This window comes from Salminus brasiliensis, chromosome 1 (assembly GCF_030463535.1).
Source record: "Salminus brasiliensis chromosome 1, fSalBra1.hap2, whole genome shotgun sequence".
Classification (NCBI taxonomy): Eukaryota; Metazoa; Chordata; class Actinopteri; order Characiformes; family Bryconidae; genus Salminus; species Salminus brasiliensis.
Genome location: NC_132878.1, coordinates 24,015,001 through 24,038,112, shown reverse-complemented (window position 1 = coordinate 24,038,112; position 23,112 = coordinate 24,015,001). Strand labels below are relative to the sequence as shown.

Here is a 23,112-nt window from a genome sequence, read left to right as displayed (position 1 = left end):
GTAGTAGACGCAGATGCCACTGCTGGGACAGGAGCAGAGGCTTTGGGCGCAGCCACAGGAGTAGGGACCATGGGCGTAGACCAGGGGGCGTGGAACTCGGGCATAGATGTTGGCGTGAGTAGACACACGCCCTCGGTTCGCTGTCCGGCTGTCCCATCACGGAGGTGGCTGCAGGCTGCGTGACATGACTGGGAGCTACGGGATAGGCCAGCCCCTCTCCACCAGCTACTGGCCCCCCAGCATCCCGGGGCCTGGTGGAGGTAGGGCGACCTAGGAGCAAGTGCCATAAGCTCATTCAGCACAAGGGACTCGCCTCGGCACACCAACTGTCGCTGCAAACGGGGGCTCAACCCGTTGCGGAACAGGGCAACCAGTGCGGCGTGACTCCACTCATCACACACAGCTAAGGAGCGAAACTCAAGCGCACAGTGATCCACCCGCAGCAGGTCGCCCTTGATCAGCCCCTCTCTGGGATGCTGAAACACCGGCGTTGGTCCGCCTGTTGCTGCACCAGGTGAAACACAGAAACACAGAGTTCCTGCTGCCCCAAGACTTGTCCTTCAACAGCCTGATCCAAGGCGTCCATCTCCGCTGTTCGGGGGAATTCGGCCGGGACTTCTGTCATGGCGGGCTAGGCCAGACACAGAGGGATGAACACTCGCAGAGACGGGGTCAAAGCAAGCAGATTTATTAACACGATAGGATAAAAAAAGGGGGGCAAGTTAGGCAAAAAAAAAAAAGCAGCTGAGATAGAAAGTACTAGTGCTGGTGTAACGACCACCGTTTGACCGTTAACCAGTCGGACACAAGGGCTCTTTCCACTCTGTTTATTCTGAGACAGATTTTATAGTGTTCATCTTCTCTTGTCTTAGACGGCTTCAGACCACACAAGCTGAACATTTCAAAAAATGAAGTGAGCAGAAATGAGAGCTTTATTTATTTTTATAATCCGACTTTGCTGCAGAGAGAAAGTTTAGGCTAGTAATTCAATAAAAACAGCATTTATAAGCACAACTACACTCTGAGAAATTTACCACCTGCTCATATAATGTGTTACAACAATGTTTTAAAGAATTAATAACGAATTCAATTCAATTCAATGATGTACTAATGAAGAACTTCAGCAGCTACACACCGTCCATCTCAGAGCTCTCACTCATCTGATGGAGGGACGGCAGCAGCAGAGGGACATAGTCTGCAGCGATGTCTCAGCAAGAGGAGAAAAGCTCCCTAAAATAATTGTAACCTTTTTTATAAAGACATAAATGACTATTTACATTTGTCCTGAACCCCTTTTTACCAACAATGGGGTCATTTTGGTGAAACTCAATATTTTATGAACTGTTTAATGTAACTGTGTTACACTGCTGATAAATGACCTAGCTGAGGTTAGCTGAGCTTAGCTGGAGGTCAGTGCTCACCTGTTCAGGAGAAAAGGAGTCAGTTCGGCGTCCGTCTTGAAGTCCTTCTGGGCTCCAAGCTGCCTCCATCTATCAAACGCATCGCCAGTATTTCCTCTCGCTTTGCTCCGTCTCTGCTCATGGAGCTTTTTAGACGAATGCCGAGGCTTTTCAGGTTGTGCAGCATCTAACGCTCCCATGGCTGCAGCACGCTGTGTTTCGTACCTGGCACCCCGGGCTGTGGGACTAGGACTGGGGGAGCGGGTGAAGGAAGAAAGGGAGGAGACAGGGTGGAGGTGGGTCCGACATTTTTTGACACGGAATCGAACTGAAATGAATTATTGTAGAAGAAAATGAATGAAATAGAAAGAGAAATGAAAAAGATACAAAACAATTATAAATATAGAAATAAAAAACCTGAAATAAATAAATATAGAAATACAAAAAGAAATGGAGAATTAAAATAAATTAATGTAGAAATCTAAACTAAAGACATTTAGTTCTACATTTATTTATTTATTAAAAAATAAATGTGGATTTTCTTTTTAAAAATGTAAAAATATAAAAATAATAAATGTAGAAATACAGAAATGATTAAAGATGACCCACATCTGCTCCCCCATTGTGACGTCATGTCGATGATGTCACAGAGTCTATAAAGGGGGGGGAGTCTCCCTCAGCGGCTCAGTTAGGATCCAGCGGCTGTCCAGTTGTGTTCTGTTCAGATTGACGTTGGTGTGATTTTTATTGAGGCTCTTATTATCTAGAGCCATCTTACATTAGAACCATGGCCACAGGTTCTGCTTCTGCTTCTGCTTCAACTTCCACCCAGGACAAGGTACGTACCATTTATTGATTACTGATCACAACAACACCGAACCACAAGTCACATATGCTAATGAGTGTGTGTGAGTCTAGAACCACAGCTGGGTTTAGAGCACGAGGCGCTGTCTTTCACTCTCCACATTAAAGGGTTGTGTTTTGTGAGCACAGAGCTCCTTCATCAGAGGATCAAATGAAGCTCAATGAAGCCTCTGATCAGAATCGCTGCTTTTTACTGGAGATTAACTCGCGGCTCGTTTTTTTAACATTTGAACTTTTGATGGTTTAAAGAATAAAACCGTAAACATAAATAAATCATTACATTTAAGATATTTATTACAAGCTGTCATAAGAAACGCCAGAAAGACAGATGTAAGAATCATGATGATATTTATTGATTAACTGATTACATCATTTAGATAAACTGTAAATGGAGCGGCTCCCGGTGCAGGACTTCACAGGGCAAACCTTCTAACTCTGCTTTACCTTCCCTCTACAGGAGAAAATGACATCAGACGAAGTCCTGATTAGCTTGGGCTTCACAGTGGTGGACAACATTGGTGAAGGGAGTTTCGGTACGGTTAAGCTGGCCACATCTACAAAGTACCCCAACCAGGTGGCCATTAAAGTAATAGACCCCAGGGATAAGTCACCTGAATTTGCTTCTAAATTTCTGAGCCGGGAGCTCCGCATCCTCAGAACAGTGAAGCACCCTCATATTGTCCAGGTGCATGAAATTGTGAAGCGGGCTGGACGGGTGTTCATCATGATGGAGCCTGCCGCAACAACTCTTCTGAAGAAGACCCAGGAGCTTCGTCGCATTCCAGTTGACCAGGCCAAAGTGTGGTTTTCTCAGCTCCTCAGTGCCATGGTGTATCTGCACAAGAGGAACTTTGTCCACCGAGACCTAAAATGTGAAAATGTTCTTCTGACTGCTGATAACCAGGTCAAACTGACAGACTTTGGTTTTGGGCGTTACTCGAGAGGCTTACCCGACCTGAGCAGTACCTTTTGTTACTCTCCACACTACGCTGCACCTGAGGTGCTCATGCATGAGATCTATAATCCGAAGAAGAGTGATGTGTGGAGTCTAGGGGTGATTCTTTACATCATGGTCACCGGCACCATGCCCTTCGATGATTCTGATGAGCGTAACCTCATACAGCTCCAGCGCAAACCCTTGGGGTATCCAAAAGGTATCACAGTGGAGGAGCCCTGCCGAGCCTTCATCTCCCATCTGCTGCAGTACAATCCCTTCTCTCGGCCTTCAGTTGCAGAGGTGGCTAAGCACCCTTGGCTGCAGCCGAGGCAAGAACAGTAAGTAAACTGTGCTGGAACTCCAGTATCAAGATCCAGGTTTATTTAAAGAATATAATTAAATTTGATCATAGACTGCAGGCTTATATCTATATATACAGAAGAGCCTGTTCTGTATTAGAACATTAGAACTTACCCAGAGACGTGTGTTTGTTCCTCTGCTACATTTGTCTTGTGTTTTTTAATCAACAGTGAAATGAGCGAGGCTGCACAGTCATCTGCAGCTGAGGCTGTAAGCTCTCCACAGGAGAATGTCTTCGGAACTGTGAAGAAACTCTGTGAGGAGAGCTGTAAGGAGATCAGGCAACAGCATCTTCACTCCTCCCAAACTGGCACTATTAAGCATTTGGAGAAAGTCAGGTATGTTTGTTGTTACACAGTATTTTATAGAAATGTATTTACTAAGTGCTTTACTTGTCCCATGTGTTGTCCCATCTCTGCTCCCTCCATTAAAACAGTCAGTCTGGCATCACTGGTTGTAAGGATACACACTTGGTGTATTGTACAGATTAAGCACGGATAAAGGTCCCTCAGTGTGCAGAGCTGTCAATAAGTATCACTATCAATAAGTAAATAATCAATGATGACTTATTTTCCACATTGCTTCTGTACCGTCTCCAGAGTAATAGGCAGGTTTGTTGTGATCACCGTTGATGATCAGGATGAGGGAAGCAGTCCTACTCAAGACGTCAGTCCACTCCAAGAAGACGACGGCAGTAGAGCTGCTGCAAGTGTAACTTGCAGAAGTGTGGAGGTTGTGGTGGAGGAGTACGGCTGCTTCAGCTGTGGTGGACTTTGTGCTGCAGTTAAAAGGGCAGCTAACGCTCATGTTGTAGCTCCAATTCGTAGAGCCTCTCATTCTCTTCGAAGAAGGATAAAGCAATTCTTCACAAGGAGCTCCATGGTGCACGACTCCTCCTCTGCTGACCAGCAGGGTGTTCATCATTCTGCTGCCTCTACAGAAGCTCCTGCTAGTTCGGCTTTTGAGCAGAGACGTGAGGATGGGACTCCGGATGCCCCGCTCCGTGGGCGAGTGGTGGAGGCAGCAGCTGTTCTGCCACAGTCCACAGTGAAGCAGGGAACCAGGAGGCTGAGATTCCCCCGGTTTAAGGTATGTGAGTTGAGTGGTGAGAGATCGTGACAGCCCCAGATTTGATGTCATAAAATCACTGTAAATATTTTGTCAGGAATGTTTCAGTTGGTCAATCCTTGTCATTTTGTCCCTCCAACAGATCCTGAAGAAGACGACAAGGGTTCATCCCTTGTAGACGTCTAGCACGGCTCCTGATAAAGATGGGTTCCATTCTGAAGGGAAAGTCCCGCTCCATGGGCCGGTGGTAGCAGAACCTGTTCTCCCACAGCCCACAGTGATGCAGGATACCAGGAAGCTGAGGCTGAGGATCCCCTTCAGATTAAACAAACTGCAGTTCAGCTTTTATTGACCCCCGATGTGACCTTCGGTCAGGTGGGTAACCAGTCTCATTAATACACACATTAATTCTGACCAGTGGTCTTCATTTAGACACTTACCTTAGACTTTTCAAAAACACCTCCTTAATGTTTACATCTTTCCCAAATAACTGTAATGTTTATGTTGTTGTTGTTGTTGTTGTTTACAGGAACAGAAGAGGAGTGAGCCTGGAGGAGTAATCTAAAAAAACTCAATAAAAATAGAACCGATCCGTTATTTACAAATGTGTCTGTCATCAATCAACCCTTTTATGCAGAAATGATGAAAAAAACGTTAGGATGTTTAGGTTAGGATGTTAGGTGGTCAGCGTGCACTTCAGCTTTCAGCACTGTAGAATAATTACTGTGTAACAGCTTGTGGTGTTTAATGTGCCAAAGTCTTGCCAAGCACCTACAACAAAGAGTAGGGTGAGCTGCTTTATGGGTCTTGTGGACACCACTGTCAGTTTTCAGCTTTACTTACAGACCAAACTAAAGAGCACACACTCCCAAGAGTTAAATGGATAACAGAGCTCAGAACAGCTTTTAAAGACCTTAAAGCATGTTTATACTCAGAACTGGTTCTGTATAGCTCTGACTCTAAAGAACCTTTGGTGGTACACACTGATGCGTCAGGTACTGGACTGGGTGCAGTGCTGAAAAACAGTACCAAAAACAGTCAATACATTTAATGAAAGTTTGTACTGAAGAGAATAGAGTGAGGAAAGTGATCTTGAGTAAATTTCACATTAGTTTATAGTCTGACATGATGCTGTTATTCCTTGACTCTTGCTGGCTTACTGTGCCTTCCACCAGCTTGTGTGCGTACACTTCCCCCACTTAAATAGCAAATAGACATGTGTACCAATAGCAAAGCCCCATTGATGAGATCTGATTTCATTGTCCAGTCCAGGCCTGCTCCTGCAAGCCAATCTCCAACACAAGCTGTGCAGCACTGATCTTGTCACACAGTCAATAAAGATACACCTGCAGAGTGTTGACATGTGTGAGTTGCTGTAAGACAAGTTATATACTGTGTGTTAAAAGTGTATTATTCTCCAGAAACAGATTCATTTCCCATTAAAGAAGAACCTCTGTTGCTTTCTCTGTCCACATGATGAGAGTGGAGCTCCAACAGTGTAAAGCTGTGGAGATAAAGGTGTGACAGACACAAATCTCCTTTAAACATGTCATTTAATTAGAATGACCCTATTTTGGGTTTCAAAAAAGGACACTGGGGACACACTGTCGTCTGCCGTGGTTAGGATGTTTTGACCAGGAGGCTTCAAGTGGGCCTAAATTGTAGGACCATATGTGAGGGATCTAAATACCTCTAAAACCATGCAGCTATGAATGCATAAATATTTACTCGTTTACCAAGACTAATAAATATCCCTAATAGTCAATATGGCCAAATAATCTCCTTTGATTTTAATCCCTTCACTTTCATTTTGTTTTACACACAAATTAAATAAAATGATTTTGAAAAAATCTTTAATGATGTCACCATAATCTGGAATAAATATTAAATTAATATAAAACCAATCTGGATTTACAAAAATGAAGGAACTGATTTTACTCTGTTAGTCATGTGCTTTTTTTCAGGGTAAATAATTATTTGTGCTATAGAGATCTGTAAATAAAAAGCAGTGGATGATTCTGAAATCCACCAATAATTAAGTTATAATAAGTGTAATATATGATCAGTGATTTGACATTTTTAACAAAGTAAAACATTTAGGCTGTCATGGTGGGCTAGGCCAGACAAGTGAGAAAACAAAAAGACATGAGTGGGGTGGAACCGTGAACCTGAACGTGACCATGACCTTGAACAAAAACCAAACAAGGACTAAAACTGAACTTGAAGAGTCTCGTGAGTTGAGGCCTCTGCGGCCTACCCGGGGGCCGGTGATGGTCGGTACCTCAGGTAGCCTCGACATGAGGAGCCGCAGGCTCTGGAACCAACGCCTTGGGGCAGTCACAGGCACCACCGCTTGATCATACCTTGAAACAGGGACAGCTGGCACTGCTTGCCTGGTAGTAGACGCAGATGCCACTGCTGGGACAGGAGCAGAGGCTTTGGGCGCAGCCACAGGAGTAGGGACCATGGGCGTAGACCAGGGGGCGTGGAACTCGGGCATAGATGTTGGCGTGAGTAGACACACGCCCTCGGTTCGCTGTCCGGCTGTCCCATCACGGAGGTGGCTGCAGGCTGCGTGACATGACTGGGAGCTACGGGATAGGCCAGCCCCTCTCCACCAGCTACTGGCCCCCCAGCATCCCGGGGCCTGGTGGAGGTAGGGCGACCTAGGAGCAAGTGCCATAAGCTCATTCAGCACAAGGGACTCGCCTCGGCACACCAACTGTCGCTGCAAACGGGGGCTCAACCCGTTGCGGAACAGGGCAACCAGTGCGGCGTGACTCCACTCATCACACACAGCTAAGGAGCGAAACTCCAGCGCACAGTGATCCACCCGCAGCAGGTCGCCCTTGATCAGCCCCTCTCTGGGATGCTGAAACACCGGCGTTGGTCCGCCTGTTGCTGCACCAGGTGAAACACAGAAACACAGAGTTCCTGCTGCCCCAAGACTTGTCCTTCAACAGCCTGATCCAAGGCGTCCATCTCCGCTGTTCGGGGGAATTCGGCCGGGACTTCTGTCATGGCGGGCTAGGCCAGACACAGAGGGATGAACACTCGCAGAGACGGGGTCAAAGCAAGCAGATTTATTAACACGATAGGATAAAAAAAGGGGGGCAAGTTAGGCAAAAAAAAAAAAGCAGCTGAGATAGAAAGTACTAGTGCTGGTGTAACGACCACCGTTTGACCGTTAACCAGTCGGACACAAGGGCTCTTTCCACTCTGTTTATTCTGAGACAGATTTTATAGTGTTCATCTTCTCTTGTCTTAGACGGCTTCAGACCACACAAGCTGAACATTTCAAAAAATGAAGTGAGCAGAAATGAGAGCTTTATTTATTTTTATAATCCGACTTTGCTGCAGAGAGAAAGTTTAGGCTAGTAATTCAATAAAAACAGCATTTATAAGCACAACTACACTCTGAGAAATTTACCACCTGCTCATATAATGTGTTACAACAATGTTTTAAAGAATTAATAACGAATTCAATTCAATTCAATGATGTACTAATGAGGAACTTCAGCAGCTACACACCGTCCATCTCAGAGCTCTCACTCATCTGATGGAGGGACGGCAGCAGCAGAGGGACATAGTCTGCAGCGATGTCTCAGCAAGAGGAGAAAAGCTCCCTAAAATAATTGTAACCTTTTTTATAAAGACATAAATGACTATTTACATTTGTCCTGAACCCTTTTTTACCAACAATGGGGTCATTTTGGTGAAACTCAATATTTTATGAACTGTTTAATGTAACTGTGTTACACTGCTGATAAATGACCTAGCTGAGGTTAGCTGAGCTTAGCTGGAGGTCAGTGCTCACCTGTTCAGGAGAAAAGGAGTCAGTTCGGCGTCCGTCTTGAAGTCCTTCTGGGCTCCAAGCTGCCTCCATCTATCAAACGCATCGTCAGTATTTCCTCTCGCTTTGCTCCGTCTCTGCTCATGGAGCTTTTTAGACGAATGCCGAGGCTTTTCAGGTTGTGCAGCATCTAACGCTCCCATGGCTGCAGCACGCTGTGTTTCGTACCTGGCACCCCGGGCTGTGGGACTAGGACTGGGGGAGCGGGTGAAGGAAGAAAGGGAGGAGACAGGGTGGAGGTGGGTCCGACATTTTTTGACACGGAATCGAACTGAAATGAATTATTGTAGAAGAAAATGAATGAAATAGAAAGAGAAATGAAAAAGATACAAAACAATTATAAATATAGAAATAAAAAACCTGAAATAAATAAATATAGAAATACAAAAAGAAATTAATGTAGAAATCTAAACTAAAGACATTTGGAAATTAAAAATGACTAAATGTGGATTTTCTTTTTAAAAATGTAAAAATATAAAAATAATAAATGTAGAAATACAGAAATGATTAAATGTGACCCACATCTGCTCCTCCATTGTGACGTCATGTCGATGATGTCACAGAGTCTATAAAGGGGGGGGAGTCTCCTTCAGCGGCTCAGTTAGGATCCAGCGGCTGTCCAGTTGTGTTCTGTTCAGATTGACGTTGGTGTGATTTTTATTGAGGCTCTTATTATCTAGAGCCATCTTACATTAGAACCATGGCCACAGGTTCTGCTTCTGCTTCTGCTTCAACTTCCACCCAGGACAAGGTACGTACCATTTATTGATTACTGATCACAACAACACCGAACCACAAGTCACATATGCTAATGAGTGTGTGTGAGTCTAGAACCACAGCTGGGTTTAGAGCACGAGGCGCTGTCTTTCACTCTCCACATTAAAGGGTTGTGTTTTGTGAGCACAGAGCTCCTTCATCAGAGGATCAAATGAAGCTCAATGAAGCTTCTGATCAGAATCGCTGCTTTTTACTGGAGATTAACTCGCGGCTCGTTTTCAGCATTTGAACTTTTGATTGTTTAAAGAATAAAACCGTAAACATAAATAAATCATTACATTAAGATATTTATTACAAGCTGTCATAAGAAACGTCAGAAAGACAGATGTAAGAATGATGATGATATTTATTGATTAACTGATTACATCATTTAGATAAACTGTACATGGAGCGGCTCCCAGTGCAGGACTTCACAGGGCAAACCTTCTAACTCTGCTTTACCTTCCCTCTACAGGAGAAAATGACATCAGACGAAGTCCTGATTAGCTTGGGCTTCACAGTGGTGGACAACATTGGTGAAGGGAGTTTCGGTACGGTTAAGCTGGCCACATCTACAAAGTACCCCAACCAGGTGGCTATTAAAGTAATAGACCCCAGGGATAAGTCACCTGAATTTGCTTCTAAATTTCTGAGCCGGGAGCTCCGCATCCTCAGAACAGTGAAGCACCCTCATATTGTCCAGGTGCATGAAATTGTGAAGCGGGCTGGACGGGTGTTCATCATGATGGAGCCTGCCGCAACAACTCTCCTGAAGAAGACCCAGGAGCTTCGTCGCATTCCGGTTGACCAGGCCAAAGTGTGGTTTTCTCAGCTCCTCAGTGCCATGGTGTATCTGCACAAGAGGAACTTTGTCCACCGAGACCTAAAATGTGAAAATGTTCTTCTGACTGCTGATAACCAGGTCAAACTGACAGACTTTGGTTTTGGACGTTACTCGAGAGGCTTACCCGACCTGAGCAGTACCTTTTGTTACTCTCCACACTACGCTGCACCTGAGGTGCTCATGCATGAGATCTATAATCCGAAGAAGAGTGATGTGTGGAGTCTAGGGGTGATTCTTTACATCATGGTCACCGGCACCATGCCCTTCGATGACTCTGATGAGCGTAACCTCATACAGCTCCAGCGCAAACCCTTGGGGTATCCAAAAGGTATCACAGTGGAGGAGCCCTGCCGAGCCTTCATCTCCCATCTGCTGCAGTACAATCCCTTCTCTCGGCCTTCAGTTGCAGAGGTGGCTAAGCACCCTTGGCTGCAGCCGAGGCAAGAACAGTAAGTAAACTGTGCTGGAACTCCAGTATCAAGATCCAGGTTGATTTAAAGAATATAACTAAATTTGATCATAGACTGCAGGCTTATATCTATATATACAGAAGAGCCTGTTCTGTATTAGAACATTAGAACTTACCCAGAGACGTGTGTTTGTTCCTCTGCTACATTTGTCTTGTGTTTTTTAATCAACAGTGAAATGAGCGAGGCTGCACAGTCATCTGCAGCTGAGGCTGTAAGCTCTCCACAGGAGAATGTCTTTGGAAATATGAAGAAACTCTGTGAGGAGAGCTGTAAGGAGATCAGTCAGCAGCATCTTCACTCCTCCCAAACCGGCACTATTAAGCATTTGGAGAAAGTCAGGTATGTTTGTTGTTACACAGTATTTTATAGAAATGTATTTACTAAGTGCTTTACTTGTCCCATGTGTTGTCCCATCTCTGCTCCCTCCATTAAAACAGTCAGTCTGGCAACACTGGTTGTAAGGATACACACTTAAAGGTCCCTCAGTGTGCAGAGCTGTCAATAAGTATCACTATCAATAAGTAAATAATCAATGATGACTTATTTTCCACATTGCTTCTGTACCGTCTCCAGAGTAATAGGCAGGTTTGTTGTGATCACCGTTGATGATCAGGATGAGGGAAGCAGTCCTACTCAAGACGTCAGTCCACTCCAAGAAGATGATGGCAGTAGAGCTGCTGCAAGTGTAACTTGCAGAAGTGTGGAGGTTGTGGGGGAGGAGTACGGCTGCTTCAGCTGTGGTGGACTTTGTGCTGCAGTTAAAAGGGCAGCTAACACTCATGTTGTAGCTCCAATGCGTAGAGCCTCTCAGTCTCTTCGAAGAAGGATAAAGCAATTCTTCACAAGGAGCTCCATGGTGCACGACTCCTCCTCTGCTGACCAGCAGGGTGTTCATCATTCTGCTGCCTCTACAGAAGCTCCTGCTAGTTCGGCTTTTGGGCAGAGACGTGAGGATGGGACTCCGGATGCCCCGCTCCGTGGGCCAGAGGTGGAGGCAGCAGCTGTTCTGCCACAGCCTGCAGTGAAGCAGGGAACCAGGAGGCTGAGATTCCCCCGGTTTAAGGTATGTGAGTTGAGTGGTGAGAGATCGTGACAGCCCAGATTTGATTTCATAAAATCACTGTAAATATTTTGTCAGGAATGTTTCAGTCGGTCAATCCTTGTCATTTTGTCCCTCCAACAGATCCTGAAGAAGACGACAAGGGTTCATCCCTTGTAGACGTCTAGCATGGCTCCTGATAAAGATGGGTTCCATTCTGAAGGGAAAGTCCCGCTCCATGGGCCGGTGGTAGCAGAACCTGTTCTCCCACAGCCCACAGTGATGCAGGATACCAGGAAGCTGAGGCTCCCCTTCAGATTCAATAAACTGCAGTTCAGCTTTTATTGACCCCCGATGTGACCTTCAGTCAGGTGGGTAACCAGTCTCATTAATACACACATTAATTCTGACCAGTGGTCTTCATTTAGACACTTACCTTAGACTTTTCAAAAACACCTCCTTAATGTTTACATCTTTCCCAAATAACTGTAATGTTTATGTTGTTGTTGTTTACAGGAACAGAAGAGGATTGAGCCTGGAGGAGTGAGCCTGGAGGAGTAATCTAAAAAAAACTCAATAAAAATAGAACCGATCCGTTATTTACAAATGTGTCTGTCATCAATCAACCCTTTCATGCAGAAATGATGAAAAAAACGTTAGGATGTTTAGGTTAGGATGTTAGGTAGTCAGCGTGCACTTCAGCTTTCAGCACTGTAGAATAATTACTGTGTAACAGCTTGTGGTGTTTAATGTGCCAAAGTCTTGCCAAGCACCTACAACAAAGAGTAGGGTGAACTGCTTTATGGGTCTTGTGGACACCACTGTCAGTTTTCAGCTTTCCTTACAGACCAAACTAAAGAGCACACACTCCCAAGAGTTAAATGGATAACAGAGCTCAGAACAGCTTTTAAAGACCTTAAAGCATGTTTATACTCAGAACTGGTTCTGTATGGCTCTGACTCTAAAGAACCTTTGGTGGTACACACTGATGCGTCAGGTACTGGACTGGGTGCAGTGCTGAAAAACAGTACCAAAAACAGTCAATACATTTAATGAAAGTTGTACTGAAGAGAATAGAGTGAGGAAAGTGATCTTAAGTAAATTTCACATTAGTTTATAGTCTGACATGATGCTGTTATTCCTTGACTCTTGCTGGCTTACTGTGCCTTCCACCAGCTTGTGTGCGTACACTTCCCCCACTTAAATAGCAAATAGACATGTGTACCAATAGCAAAGCCCCTTTGATGAGATCTGATTTCATCCTGGGTTTGATTTCATGGACATTTGCTAAAGATTTCATAGAGCCACATTTCTTCTCAGGCTGAGCCCCGCTCCTCTGTCCAGTCCAGGCCTGCTCCTGCAGGCAAATCTCCAACACAAGCTGTGCAGCACTGATCTTGTCACACAGTCAATAAAGCCACACCTGCAGAGTGTTGACATGTGTGAGTTGCTGTAAGACAACTTATATACTGTGTGTTAAAAGTGTATTATTCTCCAGAAACTTGCAGATTCATTTCCCATTAAAGAAGAACCTCTGTTGCTTTCTCTGTCCACATGATGAGAGTGGAGCTCCAACAGTGTAAAGCTGTGGAGATAAAGGTGTGACAGACACAAATCTCCTTTAAACATGTCATTTAATTAGAATGACCATATTTTAGGTTTCAAAAAAGGACACTGGGGACACACTGTCGTCTGCCGTGGTTAGGATGTTTTGACCAGGAGGCTTCAAGTGGGCCTAAATTGTAGGACCATATGTGAGGGATCTAAATACCTCTAAAACCATGCAGCTATTAATGCATAAATATTTACTCATTTACCAAGACTAATAAATATCCCTAATAGTCAATATGACCAAATAATCTCCTTTAATTTTAATCCCTTACTTTCATTTTGTTTTACACACAAATTAAATAAAATGATTTTGAATATTTATGAAATATTATCCTGTCAGTCCTGTATTTACCCTCATTTTATTGTTATTTTTTTCTAACCAGCCCATCCCTCATATTTTACAACTAACACCCCTATAGCAATTTACTCTACTGCTTTACATTGCATTTATTTACTCCTCTTAAACTAAAAGCTTTAATGATGTCACCATAATCTGGAATAAATATTAAATTAATATAAAACCAATCTGGATTTAACTGATTTTATTCTGTTAGTCATGTGCTTTTTTTCAGGGTAAATAATTATTTGTGCTATAGAGATCTGTAAATAAAAAGCAGTGGGTGATTCTGAAATCCACCAATAATTAAGTTTTAATAAGTGTAATATATGATCAGTGATTTGACATTTTTAACAAAGTAAAACATTTAGGCTGTCATGGTGGGCTAGGCCAGACAAGTGAGAAAACAAAAAGACCGTGAACGTGAACGTGACCATGACCTTGAACAAAAACCAAACAAGGACTAAAACTGAACTTCCATGAACTAAGAGTCTCGTGAGTTGAGGCCTCTGCGGCCTACCCAGGGGCCGGTGATGGTCGGTACCCCAGGTAGCCTCGATATGAGGAGCCGCAGGCTCTGGAACCAACGCCTTGGGGCAGTCACAGGCACCACCGCTTGACCATACCTTGAAACAGGGACAGCTGGCACTGCTTGCCTGGTAGTAGACGCAGATGCCACTGCTGGGACAGGAGCAGAGGCTTTGGGCGCAGCCACCGGAGTAGGGACCATGGGCGTAGACCAGGGGGCGTGGAACTCGGGCATAGATGTTGGCATGAGTAGACACACGCCCTTGGTTCGCTGTCCGGCGGTCCCATCACGGAGGTGGCTGCAGGCTGCGTGACATGACTGGGAGCTACGGGATAGGCCGGCCCCTCTCCACCAGCTACTGGCCCCCCAGCACCCCAGGGCCTGGTGGAGGTAGGGCGACCTAGGAGCAAGTGCCATGAGCTCATTCAGCACAAGGGACTAGCCTCGGCACACCAACTGTAGCTGCAAACGGGGGCTCAACCCGTTGTGGAACAGGACGACCAGTGCGGCGTGACTCCACTCATCACGCGCAGCTAAGGAGCGAAATTCCAGCGCACAGTGATCCACCCGCAGCAGGTCGCCCTTGATGAGCCCCTCTCTGGGATGCTGAAACACCGCCGTTGGTCCGCCTGTTGTTGCACCAGACGACCAACGGTCCCAGAAACACACTGGAGTTCCTGCTGCCCCAAGACTTGTCCTTGAACAGCCTGATCCAAGGCGTCCATCTCCGCTGTTCGGGGGAATTCGGCCGGGACTTCTGTCATGGCGGGCTAGGCCAGACACAGAGGGATGAACACTCGCAGAGATGGGGTCAAAGCAAGCAGATTTATTAACACGATAGGATAAACAAAGGGGGGCAAGTTAGGCAATAAAAAAAAAAGCAGCTGAGATAGAAAGTACTAGTGCTGGTGTAACGACCACCGTTTGACCGTTAACCAGTCGGACACAAGGGCTCTTTCCACTCTGTTTATTCTGAGACAGATTTTATAGTGTTCATCTTCTCTTGTCTTAGACGGCTTCAGACCACACAAGCTGAACATTTCAAAAAATGAAGTGAGCAGAAATGAGAGCTTTATTTATTTTTATAATCCGACTTTGCTGCAGAGAGAAAGTTTAGGCTAGTAATTCAATAAAAACAGCATTTATAAGCACAACTACACTCTGAGAAATTTACCACCTGCTCATATAATGTGTTACGACAATGTTTTAAAGAATTAATAACGAATTCAATTCAATTCAATGATGTACTAATGAAGAACTTCAGCAGCTACACACCGTCCATCTCAGAGCTCTCACTCATCTGATGGAGGGACGGCAGCAGCAGAGGGACATAGTCTGCAGCGATGTCTCAGCAAGAGGAGAAAAGCTCCCTAAAATAATTGTAACCTTTTTTATAAAGACATAAATGACTATTTACATTTGTCCTGAACCCCTTTTTACCAACAATGGGGTCATTTTGGTGAAACTCAATATTTTATGAACTGTTTAATGTAACTGTGTTACACTGCTGATAAATGACCTAGCTGAGGTTAGCTGAGCTTAGCTGGAGGTCAGTGCTCACCTGTTCAGGAGAAAAGGAGTCAGTTCGGCGTCCGTCTTGAAGTCCTTCTGGGCTCCAAGCTGCCTCCATCTATCAAACGCATCGCCAGTATTTCCTCTCGCTTTGCTCCGTCTCTGCTCATGGAGCTTTTTAGACGAATGCCGAGGCTTTTCAGGTTGTGCAGCATCTAACGCTCCCATGGCTGCAGCACGCTGTGTTTCGTACCTGGCACCCCGGGCTGTGGGACTAGGACTGGGGGAGCGGGTGAAGGAAGAAAGGGAGGAGACAGGGTGGAGGTGGGTCCGACATTTTTTGACACGGAATCGAACTGAAATGAATTATTGTAGAAGAAAATGAATGAAATAGAAAGAGAAATGAAAAAGATACAAAACAATTATAAATATAGAAATAAAAAACCTGAAATAAATAAATATAGAAATACAAAAAGAAATTAATGTAGAAATCTAAACTAAAGACATTTGGAAATTAAAAATGACTAAATGTGGATTTTCTTTTTAAAAATGTAAAAATATAAAAATAATAAATGTAGAAATACAGAAATGATTAAAGGTGGCCCACATCTGCTCCCCCATTGTGACGTCATGTCGATGATGTCACAGAGTCTATAAAAGGGGGGGGGGGGGGTCTCCCTCAGCGGCTCAGTTAGGATCCAGCGGCTGTCCAGTTGTGTTCTGTTCAGATTGACGTTGGTGTGATTTTTATTGAGGCTCTTATTATCTAGAGCCATCTTACATTAGAACCATGGCCACAGGTTCTGCTTCTGCTTCTGCTTCAACTTCCACCCAGGACAAGGTACGTACTATTTATTGATTACTGATCACAACAACACCGAACCACAAGTCACATATGCTAATGAGTGTGTGTGAGTTTAGAACCACAGCTGGGTTTAGAGCACAAGGCGCTGTCTTTCACTCTCCACATTAAAGGGTTGTGTTTTGTGAGCACAGAGCTTCTTCATCAGAGGATCAAATGAAGCTCAATGAAGCCTCTGATCAGAATTGCTCCTTTTTACTGGAGATTAAATCGCGGCTCGTTTTCAGCATTTGAACTTTTGATTGTTTAAAGAATAAAACCGTAAACATAAATAAATCATTACATTTAAGATATTTATTACAACCTGTCATAAGAAACGTCAGAAAGACAGATGTAAGAATGATGATGATATTTATTGATTAACTGATTAACGGATTCACTCGGCTCTGTGATCAGCTGCTCTAGTCTGAGACGGGGGGGGGGGGGGGGGGGTCGGTCTGAAAACTCATATTTCTGCGAGATGCTGCACCTGTTCAGATCAGCCAATCTTCATGAACTGCTAGAACTTGGATTAGAAGTGCTGTTAGGATAAAGATCTAAACCTAATCAGGATGAAATGAACTGTTTGTTCCAGCAGGACTTCACAGAGCAAACCTTCTAACTCTGCTTTACCTTCCCTCTACAGGAGAAAATGACATCAGACGAAGTCCTGATTAGCTTGGGCTTCACAGTGGTGGACAACATTGGTGAAGGGAGTTTCGGTACGGTTAAGCTGGCCACATCTACAAAGTACCCCAACCAGGTGGCTATTAAAGTAATAGACCCCAGGGATAAGTCACCTGAATTTGCTTCTAAATTTCTGAGCCGGGAGCTCCGCATCCTCAGAACAGTGAAGCACCCTCATATTGTCCAGGTGCATGAAATTGTGAAGCGGGCTGGACGGGTGTTCATCATGATGGAGCCTGCCGCAACAACTCTCCTGAAGAAGACCCAGGAGCTTCGTCGCATTCCGGTTGACCAGGCCAAAGTGTGGTTTTCTCAGCTCCTCAGTGCCATGGTGTATCTGCACAAGAGGAACTTTGTCCACCGAGACCTAAAATGTGAAAATGTTCTTCTGACTGCTGATAACCAGGTCAAACTGACAGACTTTGGTTTTGGACGTTACTCGAGAGGCTTACCCGACCTGAGCAGTACCTTTTGTTACTCTCCACACTACGCTGCACCTGAGGTGCTCATGCATGAGATCTATAATCCGAAGAAGAGTGATGTGTGGAGTCTAGGGGTGATTCTTTACATCATGGTCACCGGCACCATGCCCTTCGATGACTCTGATGAGCGTAACCTCATACAGCTCCAGCGCAAACCCTTGGGGTATCCAAAAGGTATCACAGTGGAGGAGCCCTGCCGAGCCTTCATCTCCCATCTGCTGCAGTACAATCCCTTCTCTCGGCCTTCAGTTGCAGAGGTGGCTAAGCACCCTTGGCTGCAGCCGAGGCAAGAACAGTAAGTAAACTGTGCTGGAACTCCAGTATCAAGATCCAGGTTGATTTAAAGAATATAATTAAATTTGATCATAGACTGCAGGCTTATATCTATATATACAGAAGAGCCTGTTCTGTATTAGAACATTAGAACTTACCCAGAGACGTGTGTTTGTTCCTCTGCTACATTTGTCTTGTGTTTTTTAATCAACAGTGAAATGAGCGAGGCTGCACAGTCATCTGCAGCTGAGGCTGTAAGCTCTCCACAGGAGAATGTCTTTGGAAATATGAAGAAACTCTGTGAGGAGAGCTGTAAGGAGATCAGGCAGCAGCATCTTCACTCCTCCCAAACCGGCACTATTAAGCATTTGGAGAAAGTCAGGTATGTTTGTTGTTACACAGTATTTTATAGAAATGTATTTACTAAGTGCTTTACTTGTCCCATGTGTTGTCCCATCTCTGCTCCCTCCATTTAAACAGTCAGTCTGGTAACACTGGCTCTAAGGATACACACTTGGTGTATTGTACAGATTAAGCACTGATAAAGGTCCCTCAGTGTGCAGAGCTGTCAATAAGTATCACTATCAATAAGTAAATAATCAATGATGACTTATTTTCCACATTGCTTCTGTACCGTCTCCAGAGTAATAGGCAGGTTTGTTGTGATCACCGTTGATGATCAGGATGAGGGAAGCAGTCCTACTCAAGACGTCAGTCCACTCCAAGAAGACGACGGCAGTAGAGCTGCTGCAAGTGTAACTTGCAGAAGTGTGGAGGTTGTGGGGGAGGAGTACGGCTGCTTCAGCTGTGGTGGACTTTGTGCTGCAGTTAAAAGGGCAGCTAACGCTCATGTTGTAGCTCCAATTCGTAGAGCCTCTCAGTCTCTTCGAAGAAGGATAAAGCAATTCTTCACAAGGAGCTCCATGGTGCACGACCAGCAGGGTGTTCATCATTCTGCTGCCTCTACAGAAGCTCCTGCTAGTTCGGCTTTTGGGCAGAGACGTGAGGATGGGACTCCGGATGCCCCGCTCCGTGGGCCAGAGGTGGAGGCAGCAGCTGTTCTGCCACAGCCCACAGTGAAGCAGGGAACCAAGAGGCTGAGATTCCCCCGGTTTAAGGTATGTGAGTCGAGTGGTGAGAGATCGTGACAGCCCAGATTTGATTTCATAAAATCACTGTAAATATTTTGTCAGGAATGTTTCAGTTGGTCAATCCTTGTCATTTTGTCCCTCCAACAGATCCTGAAGAAGACGACAAGGGTTCATCCCTTGTAGACGTCTAGCACGGCTCCTGATAAAGATGGGTTCCATTCTGAAGGGAAAGTCCCGCTCCATGGGCCGGTGGTAGCAGAACCTGTTCTCCCACAGCCCACAGTGATGCAGGATACCAGGAAGCTGAGGCTGAGGCTCCCCTTCAGATTAAACAAACTACAGTTCAGCTTTTATTGACCCCCGATGTGACCTTCAGTCAGGTGGGTAACCAGTCTCATTAATACACACATTAATTCTGACCAGCGGTCTTCATTTAGACACTTACCTTAGACTTTTCAAAAACACCTCCTTAATGTTTACATCTTTCCCAAATAACTGTAATGTTTATGTTGTTGTTGTTTACAGGAACAGAAGAGGATTGAGCCTGGAGGAGTGAGCCTTGAGGAGTAATCTAAAAAAAACTCAATAAAAATAGAACCGATCCATTATTTACAAATGTGTCTGTCATCAATCAACCCTTTCATGCAGAAATGATGAAAAAAACGTTAGGATGTTTAGGTTAGGATGTTAGGTAGTCAGCGTGCACTTCAGCTTTCAGCACTGTAGAATAATTACTGTGTAACAGCTTGTGGTGTTTAATGTGCCAAAGTCTTGCCAAGCACCTACAACAAAGAGTAGGGTGAACTGCTTTATGCTTTATTTCCTCTCGCTTTGCTCCGTCTCTGCTGATGGAGCTTTTTAGACGAATGCCGAGGCTTTTCAGGTTGTGCAGCATCTAACGCTCCCATGGCTGCAGCACGCTGTGTTTCGTACCTGGCACCCCGGGCTGTGGGACTAGGACTGGGGGAGCGGGTGAAGGAAGAAAGGGAGGAGACAGGGTGGAGGTGGGTCCGACATTTTTTGACACGGAATCGAACTGAAATGAATTATTGTAGAAGAAAATGAATGAAATAGAAAGAGAAATGAAAAAGATACAAAACAATTATAAATATAGAAATAAAAAACCTGAAATAAATAAATATAGAAATACAAAAAGAAATTAATGTAGAAATCTAAACTAAAGACATTTAGTTCTACATTTATTTATTTATTAAAAAATAAATGTGGATTTTCTTTTTTAAAATGTAAAAATATAAAAATAATAAATGTAGAAATACAGAAATGATTAAAGGTGACCCACATCTGCTCCCCCATTGTGACGTCATATCGATGATGTCACAGAGTCTATAAAAGGGGGGGGTCTCCCTCAGCGGCTCAGTTAGGATCCAGCAGCTGTCCAGTTGTGTTCTGTTCAGATTGACGTTGGTGTGATTTTTATTGAGGCTCTTATTATCTAGAGCCATCTTACATTAGAACCATGGCCACAGGTTCTGCTTCTGCTTCTGCTTCAACTTCCACCCAGGACAAGGTACGTACCATTTATTGATTACTGATCACAACAACACTGAACCACAAATCACATATGCTAATGAGTGTGTGTGAGTCTAGAACCACAGCTGGGTTTAGAGCACGAGGCGCTGTCTTTCACTCTCCACATTAAAGGGTTGTGTTTTGTGAGCACAGAGCTCCTTCATCAGAGGATCAAATGAAGCTCAATGAAGCCTCTGATCAGAATCGCTGCTTTTTACTGGAGATTAACTCACGGCTCGTTTTCAGCATTTGAACTTTTGATTGTTTAAAGAATAAAACCGTAAACATAAATAAATCATTACATTTAAGATATTTATTACAAGCTGTCATAAGAAACGTCAGAAAGACAGATGTAAGAATGATGATGATATTTATTGATTAACTGATTACATCATTTAGATAAACTGTACATGGAGCGGCTCCCAGTGCAGGACTTCACAGGGCAAACCTTCTAACTCTGCTTTACCTTCCCTCTACAGGAGAAAATGACATCAGACGAAGTCCTGATTAGCTTGGGCTTCACAGTGGTGGACAACATTGGTGAAGGGAGTTTCGGTACGGTTAAGCTGGCCACATCTACAAAGTACCCCAACCAGGTGGCTATTAAAGTAATAGACCCCAGGGATAAGTCACCTGAATTTGCTTCTAAATTTCTGAGCCGGGAGCTCCGCATCCTCAGAACAGTGAAGCACCCTCATATTGTCCAGGTGCATGAAATTGTGAAGCGGGCTGGACGGGTGTTCATCATGATGGAGCCTGCCGCAACAACTCTCCTGAAGAAGACCCAGGAGCTTCGTCGCATTCCGGTTGACCAGGCCAAAGTGTGGTTTTCTCAGCTCCTCAGTGCCATGGTGTATCTGCACAAGAGGAACTTTGTCCACCGAGACCTAAAATGTGAAAATGTTCTTCTGACTGCTGATAACCAGGTCAAACTGACAGACTTTGGTTTTGGACGTTACTCGAGAGGCTTACCCGACCTGAGCAGTACCTTTTGTTACTCTCCACACTACGCTGCACCTGAGGTGCTCATGCATGAGATCTATAATCCGAAGAAGAGTGATGTGTGGAGTCTAGGGGTGATTCTTTACATCATGGTCACCGGCACCATGCCCTTCGATGACTCTGATGAGCGTAACCTCATACAGCTCCAGCGCAAACCCTTGGGGTATCCAAAAGGTATCACAGTGGAGGAGCCCTGCCGAGCCTTCATCTCCCATCTGCTGCAGTACAATCCCTTCTCTCGGCCTTCAGTTGCAGAGGTGGCTAAGCACCCTTGGCTGCAGCCGAGGCAAGAACAGTAAGTAAACTGTGCTGGAACTCCAGTATCAAGATCCAGGTTGATTTAAAGAATATAATTAAATTTGATCATAGACTGCAGGCTTATATCTATATATACAGAAGAGCCTGTTCTGTATTAGAACATTAGAACTTACCCAGAGACGTGTGTTTGTTCCTCTGCTACATTTGTCTTGTGTTTTTTAATCAACAGTGAAATGAGCGAGGCTGCACAGTCATCTGCAGCTGAGGCTGTAAGCTCTCCACAGGAGAATGTCTTTGGAAATATGAAGAAACTCTGTGAGGAGAGCTGTAAGGAGATCAGTCAGCAGCATCTTCACTCCTCCCAAACCGGCACTATTAAGCATTTGGAGAAAGTCAGGTATGTTTGTTGTTACACAGTATTTTATAGAAATGTATTTACTAAGTGCTTTACTTGTCCCATGTGTTGTCCCATCTCTGCTCCCTCCATTAAAACAGTCAGTCTGGCAACACTGGTTGTAAGGATACACACTTAAAGGTCCCTCAGTGTGCAGAGCTGTCAATAAGTATCACTATCAATAAGTAAATAATCAATGATGACTTATTTTCCACATTGCTTCTGTACCGTCTCCAGAGTAATAGGCAGGTTTGTTGTGATCACCGTTGATGATCAGGATGAGGGAAGCAGTCCTACTCAAGACGTCAGTCCACTCCAAGAAGACGACGGCAGTAGAGCTGCTGCAAGTGTAACTTGCAGAAGTGTGGAGGTTGTGGTGGAGGAGTACGGCTGCTTCAGCTGTGGTGGACTTTGTGCTGCAGTTAAAAGGGCAGCTAACACTCATGTTGTAGCTCCAATTCGTAGAGCCTCTCAGTCTCTTCAAAGAAGGATAAAGCAATTCTTCACAAGGAGCTCCATGGTGCACGACTCCTCCTCTGCTGACCAGCAGGGTGTTCATCATTCTGCTGCCTCTACAGAAGCTCCTGCTGGTTCGGCTTTTGGGCAGAGACGTGATGATGGGACTCCGGATGCCCCGCTCCGTGGGCCAGAGGTGGAGGCAGCAGCTGTTCTGCCACAGCCCACAGTGAAGCAGGGAACCAGGAGGCTGAGATTCCCCCGGTTTAAGGTATGTGAGTCGAGTGGTGAGAGATCGTGACAGCCCCAGATTTGATTTCATAAAATCACTGTGAATATTTTGTCAGGAATGTTTCAGTTGGTCAATCCTTGTCATTTTGTCCCTCCAACAGATCCTGAAGAAGACGACAAGGGTTCATCCCTTGTAGACGTCTAGCACGGCTCCTGGTAAAGATGGGTTCCATTCTGAAGGGAAAGTCCCGCTCCATGGGCCGGTGGTAGCAGAACCTGTTCTCCCA

General features: G+C 44.7%; 4 protein-coding genes across 4 annotated transcripts; all 4 read left to right on the top strand.

The window, feature by feature from the left end:
* The first annotated feature begins 2,727 nt into the window (after window positions 1–2,727).
* LOC140538081 (testis-specific serine/threonine-protein kinase 6-like) lies at window positions 2,728–4,680 on the top strand. The gene is made up of 3 exons (XM_072660495.1): window positions 2,728–3,539; window positions 3,732–3,899; window positions 4,161–4,680. Exons 1-3 carry the CDS (start codon window positions 2,728–2,730, stop codon window positions 4,678–4,680), a joined length of 1,500 nt encoding a protein of 499 aa, XP_072516596.1.
* A 5,039-nt stretch (window positions 4,681–9,719) lies between these two features.
* On the top strand, window positions 9,720–12,152 carry LOC140538074 (testis-specific serine/threonine-protein kinase 6-like). Its single transcript, XM_072660482.1, has 4 exons — window positions 9,720–10,531; window positions 10,724–10,891; window positions 11,126–11,615; window positions 12,108–12,152. The coding sequence occupies exons 1-4, from the start codon at window positions 9,720–9,722 to the stop codon at window positions 12,150–12,152; spliced, it is 1,515 nt and encodes a 504-aa protein (XP_072516583.1).
* Window positions 12,153–17,073: 4,921 nt separating this feature from the next.
* Window positions 17,074–19,524, top strand: LOC140538065 (testis-specific serine/threonine-protein kinase 6-like). The gene is made up of 4 exons (XM_072660470.1): window positions 17,074–17,885; window positions 18,078–18,245; window positions 18,507–18,981; window positions 19,480–19,524. Exons 1-4 carry the CDS (start codon window positions 17,074–17,076, stop codon window positions 19,522–19,524), a joined length of 1,500 nt encoding a protein of 499 aa, XP_072516571.1.
* Window positions 19,525–20,969: 1,445 nt separating this feature from the next.
* LOC140538055 (testis-specific serine/threonine-protein kinase 6-like) lies at window positions 20,970–22,895 on the top strand. Its single transcript, XM_072660458.1, has 3 exons — window positions 20,970–21,781; window positions 21,974–22,141; window positions 22,376–22,895. The coding sequence occupies exons 1-3, from the start codon at window positions 20,970–20,972 to the stop codon at window positions 22,893–22,895; spliced, it is 1,500 nt and encodes a 499-aa protein (XP_072516559.1).
* Window positions 22,896–23,112: the final 217 nt, after the last annotated feature.

Bases quoted from the DNA above. Each gene is read 5' to 3' on its own strand.
- LOC140538055 (XM_072660458.1), top strand. From the start codon at position 20,970: ATGACATCAGACGAAGTCCTGATTAGCTTGGGCTTCACAGTGGTGGAC. The intron at 21,782-21,973 runs GTAAGTAAACTG...TTTAATCAACAG, and splicing joins CTGCAGCCGAGGCAAGAACA to TGAAATGAGCGAGGCTGCAC. The intron at 22,142-22,375 runs GTATGTTTGTTG...TACCGTCTCCAG, and splicing joins AAGCATTTGGAGAAAGTCAG to AGTAATAGGCAGGTTTGTTG.
- LOC140538065 (XM_072660470.1), top strand. From the start codon at position 17,074: ATGACATCAGACGAAGTCCTGATTAGCTTGGGCTTCACAGTGGTGGAC. The intron at 17,886-18,077 runs GTAAGTAAACTG...TTTAATCAACAG, and splicing joins CTGCAGCCGAGGCAAGAACA to TGAAATGAGCGAGGCTGCAC. The intron at 18,982-19,479 runs GTATGTGAGTCG...TGTTGTTTACAG, and splicing joins TGAGATTCCCCCGGTTTAAG to GAACAGAAGAGGATTGAGCC.
- LOC140538081 (XM_072660495.1), top strand. From the start codon at position 2,728: ATGACATCAGACGAAGTCCTGATTAGCTTGGGCTTCACAGTGGTGGAC. The intron at 3,540-3,731 runs GTAAGTAAACTG...TTTAATCAACAG, and splicing joins CTGCAGCCGAGGCAAGAACA to TGAAATGAGCGAGGCTGCAC. The intron at 3,900-4,160 runs GTATGTTTGTTG...TACCGTCTCCAG, and splicing joins AAGCATTTGGAGAAAGTCAG to AGTAATAGGCAGGTTTGTTG.
- LOC140538074 (XM_072660482.1), top strand. From the start codon at position 9,720: ATGACATCAGACGAAGTCCTGATTAGCTTGGGCTTCACAGTGGTGGAC. The intron at 10,532-10,723 runs GTAAGTAAACTG...TTTAATCAACAG, and splicing joins CTGCAGCCGAGGCAAGAACA to TGAAATGAGCGAGGCTGCAC. The intron at 11,616-12,107 runs GTATGTGAGTTG...TGTTGTTTACAG, and splicing joins TGAGATTCCCCCGGTTTAAG to GAACAGAAGAGGATTGAGCC.